At 32.3% G+C, this 6,843-nt stretch overlaps 1 protein-coding gene across 1 annotated transcript; it reads right to left on the reverse strand.

The window, feature by feature from the left end:
• Positions 1-1,927: 1,927 nt before the first annotated feature.
• Positions 1,928-4,548, reverse strand: LOC129222475 (DNA repair endonuclease XPF-like). Its single transcript, XM_054856989.1, has one exon. The coding sequence runs from the start codon at positions 4,476-4,478 to the stop codon at positions 1,932-1,934; it is 2,547 nt and encodes an 848-aa protein (XP_054712964.1). The 5' UTR covers positions 4,479-4,548; the 3' UTR covers positions 1,928-1,931.
• Positions 4,549-6,843: the final 2,295 nt, after the last annotated feature.

Consider the following 6,843-nt stretch of genomic DNA (forward strand, 5'->3'; position numbering starts at 1 on the left):
AATACACATAAAAATTTTCATGAAAATCGATTGAGCTGTTTTTGAAGAGTTTAATAACTAACACCGTCACAGTACATTTTTATATATTGGATTTTCATAGAAAAAAAAACATCAAAATACAAGCAAAAATGCAAAACTATATTATGTTTACAAAATCCAGGGGAAGGGGGTTAATTGATACCCTCCTTTGATTGCCCAAATGACAGCAGATTAATTTCTAACAAAAAAAGTGCCCACATCAACAAAAGTTTCACAAATATGGCGTTACTTTACAATCCCCATTGAAAAGAGATGAAAGCTAGAGTGTAAAGCTACAAGTTAGTCCCATAGCTGCATACAGTTGTCCCTCACTATTTCGCGCTTTAACTTTTGCAACTTCATTACATCGCGTTTTTTTCTGTTTTTTTTTTCAAATATAGTAATTAGCCTTTATTATGCGCTCGTGTAAACTTTTTCCCACAAAAGAATGACAAAGTACGTCTTTTAAGTAAGGTAAGCTCTTCTGAAGGGCATTAATTGTACTAGTTGAGAGAGTGGAGGTATAAAATTGCCGAAGAAAGTGTAGGGAATTACTATCTCATTTTAACCATGAAACACTAACTGGGAAGTATAAGTTACTGTATTATTACTAGGGGATAAATACATCTGTAACTGGTGGTCAACAATGTACTAGCTTTTAAAGTTGTATCCGTAATACCTTTAATGAGGATAAATGTAGAAGAAGAACCGGGGCATATATACAGTCACTAACCTGGCAGTTAATTCATCATCAAACAAGTTGAGCTTTTTTCATAGATTAGTAGTAGTGTGTAAGAACTGCATGTGTGTGTGTAGTTTATTTCCCAATAATTAACTGTGATATCTATTACCTCGAATATATTTCATTTATTCTGTTTTTGTGCAATATATGAAATAATACAAATGTAATAGGGTCTAAGGTGCTGTTTCATGCCTAGGGAGCTCTAACTATGTTAAAAACCTATTTATATTGTAGTAAGTAAGTTTTAGGCACTCTAATTAGGAAAATATTTGGTTTATAAATACAGAATCCTACTTCGCGGAAATTCAGTTATCGCGGTAAAGTCTGGAACGAATTAACCGCGATAAACCAGGGTTGACTGCACACCATTTGGAGGCTGCAGTTTTACCCTTATTTTGGGCTCAGCAGAATGAAAAAACCACAACAGGGCCCTGAATGCAAAAACCTTAAAAAGGTCAGAATATCTTTATAAGCAGTTAAATTCTACCTTAGGGACTGTCCACAAATGATGTCATATTTTGAGGGGAAGGGAGGGGACAACATGAAGTGTGATGTCATGCATTTTTTACAAGAATATGTTTATGAAAAAATTGTGTGACATGTGACAGATGGGAGGATGGAGGCGGAAGGTCAAGTGTGATAATGGAGGGTAAAAAACATTGAAAAAAGTATGACATCATGAATGGACAGCTCCTCAGCTCTATGGGACAGTAACAGTAATTTTTATTTTTACTTTTTGAGGTGAAGGCAATACATGTTTTTGGATCTCTTATTAGTGCGGTGAAATATTTTTTAGCTACCAGTGTGAAGATATACTCAGTTAATTATTTTTTTAACTTTCAGCACTATTTACTCCCAAGTAATTCTTTCTTACTTCTGTTGGATGTCGTTGTTAATAGCTAAACAGTTAACAACTACATCTTACCAAACAGAGAATTCAAATTTATGAATCTCTATATTAGAATTACATACATACATACATATATATATATATATATTAGGCTTCTAATCTTGATATTCTGCTTGCAAATGATCAATTCCATTTAAAAGTAGTAAATTTTATTTCTGTTTTTATTTACAAAGTGAAATATTTAGAAGCAACTTAAACATATTAAAAACTTTGCAAATAAAATTGAATTTACAAAAAAAAAAGGAAAGAAGAAAAAAGAAATCATGCAGCTGATTTCTTGAAAGCTTTCCATTTTTTCGGTTTTTTATTTATTTCTGATGGTACATCTGCTTTCATCTCCTCATTTATGCAAGTCCAAAGTGACTTAGCAGCACCAGAATTGCCTAAAAAGTTGCTAAAATCTTCCTCAGTGTAATTAATTAGATCTGCTATACAAGATACCTTTCTCATAATAGTCCACATGTTTTTAGAATTCAGTCCTGGAAGCTTAGCAATAAAATCACTACCTACAGTGTTAAATTTATTTGTAGAGATTTCGCCTTCATTGCCTTCTGATTTTAAAAGCGCTGCTTTTTTCTCATCCGGTTGTTCCTTTTTTAGCTTCAGAAGTTCAAACATTTCTGCTGTTGCATATGGCGAAGGACACCATAAAATGCGCAAGTCCGGAAAATGCCAAGTTAGTAAAATTAATTTGGATGTAACATTGTGAGTTGCATTGTTATTGAAATAGTATTTTCCCTGAAGTGAAAATGCTTTGTTTTGATCGAATTCAATGAGTAGAATGGGTTTTTTGTATAATCTGCACATAGACTGCGCTTGAGTATATAGCCGCCCACTATTTAACGATCCAATTAAGTCACTGACACTTTTCCTTTCCACAACCATGTCTGGAGTCAATACATAATCACCAATTTCAAGCGTAACTGGTATTACTTCAATTCCTCTTCTATGTATCAACGAAGGTAATTCACTTCGAAATTCTCTCATGTCAACAATTACTTTTTGATCCTCTAATTTTCTGATCTGGCCACCTGCTTTTCTAGAATTTACTGTTTCACTAGCTAATTCTGAGCCTCTAACTAAGTCAGGATGGTCCCCTGTCTTTCCGTCAATTCCATCTGGTAACACTAAATGTGCCTTTTCCTTAATTAGAAATTCAAATGCTTCCTTCTCTTTTCTTAAAGTTGTTAGAAAACACTGCTCTTCGGCTGAGCCACTATAAATAAGAAAATAAACTTTGATTTTTTCAGTAGAATTTGTGGCTTGGTGTAACTCTATTCGACGTATAAGTTCCATATCCCCATCATATAATATAAAATATTTTGGGTGATGTAAATCACATATATTTTGAAATTTGAAATGACTTCCAATAGAATGCCTCAATGGATAGAACTCAATATTCAGTTTTGGAAAAAGGACTGCAAGTTCATCTGTTTCAGTTTCAGATTGTTCATCAGAAGTGCACTCTTTTTCTTCATGGAGTTTAGCCATTTGAGTTAAAGTTCTTTCATCTTCCTTCAATTTCCTTTTACGAGACTTTTGAACATCTTTGTCTAATTTCAACTCAGAAACAGCATTTGGAAACAATTTAGAAATTTTTTTGAAAAGGTACTCTTGCCCACCAATAGCAAGAACTTCTTTCAACTGCCGGATCATAGTTTCATCATTTACAATGACAACAGCCATTTCTTTTTCTTCCTCAACTTCAGAGGAAATTTCCACTAAAATGTCTTTTAAAGTATTCCATTTGATGTTTTCTTCAAAAGTGAAAGCCTTACTTTGCTTATCAGAACCTTTTTTCTTTTCAGGACCAAACACTCTTTCTTTCGAATTTGCAAATAAATTGTCTGCTGCATCTAAAAATAGCCAGTCTGACATATGAACATCCATAGTTGTTTTATCTCTTACCGATTTAAGGAGATTATAAAATGTTACACAGTCATATTGTGTCAAGTACTGTAACACTGTTCTTAAAAATTTTAGATCTGATATGAACCTTTTAGTTTTTGAGCTCAATTGATGCCATACAGGATCAAGTTGATATTTAATGATTTTATCAAATGATTTGGAAATAGCATTTTCCACAGTTAGTTCATCAGTATCTAATGAAGGGTTGATGTGCTTTAACTCTCTAACACAAAAGTTCATCAAGTCTAAGATTGCCATTTGGATAGAAGTCATTGCATGGGTCATAGGCACATGCATTTCAAAAACCTCAGGTTTTGCTTTCTCTAAGCTACTTGCAACAATAGCATGAAAACGAGGCCACAAAAACAAATGTTTGACAAAAAGATTTCGCATAACCCGTTGCACCTGTGCAAATCCCCTAGTAAATGCACATGGGTTGGAAGATAATGCTTTTATAAAGCCTTTAGTGTTTTTCATTCTAAACAACCGAATTATGAATGCTTCTTGGCAAGATTCCAAGATTTTATGAGCTCTAAAAACTATTAAACCAGTAATAAGATTAATAGGCACTCTGTCAACTAACATATCAACAACAAGGATTCTAGAAGACACGAATAAGACACCACCAGCCATGTAAACTTCATAACGATCTTTAGTACTGACTTCGGAAGTTATAATCTTTGGAAGAGGAGAAACACCAGAATCAGCTAATTTATTCAAGATGTATTCTTCCTCAACAGTTGTGGTTCCAATTACCAAAACAAGATTACCAGGATCATTGTAAGCTTTAATAAGATTTGTAAAGAGTCTTTCAACACCTATGCCTTTAGCTAGCACTGCTAAAGCATCATCATGAATTAATTCAAGAAACATTTGGTTTTCATAATCCAACAACGCCATGGTAATAGATATATTTGTATAGATATATTTGAACTTAGAATCCAATTAACAAATGTAAATGGTCAACCGATTTTACATTTTTTTTATCACTAAATATGAATGCAATGGTTAGAGATTCTAAGTATACGGGAATATGTGAGCTTTTTATTTTGAAATTAATACTAAAATAAGCGGAAAGGAATGAGAAAAGACATGTAAACAAACTCTGCAAGAAACAAAAACAAACAATATACTTACGGTTACAGCTCTTATTACATAACTTCTCTCAGAAGTTACAGTGAAGGTACTCGGAAGTTAACTCTTCGTTTCGACTTTGCGTTCGACGAGCACGACCGACGCATATTGACCGTTCCCAAGCGGTAATTCTGTAATCCACGCTATGGCTTGGTTTCTTCTATGCTCGATAGATGGCGCCACTACTTTTTCATGATTTTTTTTGCTTTCTTTTTAAACATGTCTTGTGTCTTTTGAAGTTTTAACCATGGATAGCTTATCATCCGGCTTTACTTATTCAAATATTAAGATTACAAACGATCAAAACGAAAATTTAACTTACAGAGTAAAAGAAATCACTGATGAAAATGCTGCAAATGTAAGTTTTAAATTTTTTTTTTCTTAATTTAATTGAGGATAATTCCGAAAAAAAAAAAAGATGTTATTAAAGGGACAGAACAGCCGATTTAAATTATTGGAATTTAGGAAAAAATGAGAAAATTCATGTGCCTAAAAATTTAACGTTGTAATTAATAATTTAATCAACGGTCTAATTGATACAACGATATCAATTAGATAACATTATATGCAGAATTCGGGGGGGGGGTACATATATATATATATATAGTGTGAAATGTATGTCAGAACAGCTCTTTTACAAAAGTACTCGAATAGGCTTTCTAGTTTATTTATTTATTTATTTTTTGCAAAACACACACACACAAATATATATATATATATATATGCCAATGATTTTTTTGGTGGGGGGGGGGGGGGTGATCGCTTCCTTTTGGTGGGGGGGACACATTCACCCTTAGTTTTATTTACCCATGTTTTGTAGCATTTTTTAAAATTAATTTTCTGTTTAGTTTGTTCTTTAAGTTTTGTTGTTTTTTCCACCAGTACTTACATGTTCTTTACTTAATTGCTATGTTGGGCCTTTTTTGGTTAAAGGTTTTTTAGATTGTATTTGTGTTTTAATAAAAATTGAATTAACTTCTCATTTGATTGGCTTATACAGACCCAACATAGCAATTAAGTAAAGAATATGTAAGTACTGGTGGAAAAAACAACAAAAGTTAAAGAACAAACTAAACAGAAAATTAATTTTAAAAAATGCTACAAAACATGGGTAAATAAAACTGAGGGTGAATGTGTCACCCCCCCCCCAAAAAAAAGGAAGCGATCACACCCCCACCACCAAAAAAAAAAAAAAAAAAAAAACATTGGCACATATATATATATATATATATATATATATATATATATATATATATATATATATATATATATATATATATATATATATATATATATATATATATATATATATATATATATATATATATATATATATATATATATATATATATATATATATATATATGTGTGTGTGTGTGTGTGTGTGTGTGTGTGTTTTGCAAAAAATAAATAAATAAATAAACTAGAAAGCCTATTGGAGTACTTTTGTAAAAGAACTGTTCTGACATACATTTCACACTATATATATATGTACCCCCCCCCCCCGAACCCCCGAATACTGCATAAATGTTATCTAATTGATATAGTTGTATCAATTAGACCGTTGATTAAATTATTAATTACAACGATAAATTTTTTGGCACATGAATTTTCATTTTTTTTTAAATTCCAATAATTTAAATCGGCTGTTCTGTCCCTTTAATAACATCTTTTTTTTTTCGGAATTATCCGCAATTAAATTAAGAAAAAAAAAATTTAAAACTTACATTTGCAGCATTTTCATCAGTGATTTCTTCTACTCTGTAAGTTAAATTTTCGTTTTGATCGTTTGTAATCTTAATATTTGAATAAGTAAAGCCGGATGATAAGCTATCCATGGTTAAAACTTCAAAAGACACAAGACATTTTTAAAAAGAAAGCAAGAAAAAATCATGAAAAAGTAGTGGCGCCATCTATCGAGCATAGAAGAAACCAAGCCATAGCGTGGATTACAGAATTACCGCTTGGGATCGGTCGATATGCACGACCGACATGTCCGAGAGCGACCGGTTAGTTAATCACGTGACAACTAATGATCACGTGCTCCAATCAACTGCTTAGAATGGTAACCGGTCAGGTAACCGGTTGATCATAGAACGCTGCGGTTTGTAACCGGTTACCTTTCGGTTGA

The sequence above is a fragment of the Uloborus diversus genome, chromosome 5, assembly GCF_026930045.1.
Source record: "Uloborus diversus isolate 005 chromosome 5, Udiv.v.3.1, whole genome shotgun sequence".
Classification (NCBI taxonomy): domain Eukaryota; kingdom Metazoa; phylum Arthropoda; class Arachnida; order Araneae; family Uloboridae; genus Uloborus; species Uloborus diversus.

Coding starts and splice junctions, on each gene's coding strand:
- LOC129222475 (XM_054856989.1), bottom strand. CDS start 4,478: ATGGCGTTGTTGGATTATGAAAACCAAATGTTTCTTGAATTAATTCAT.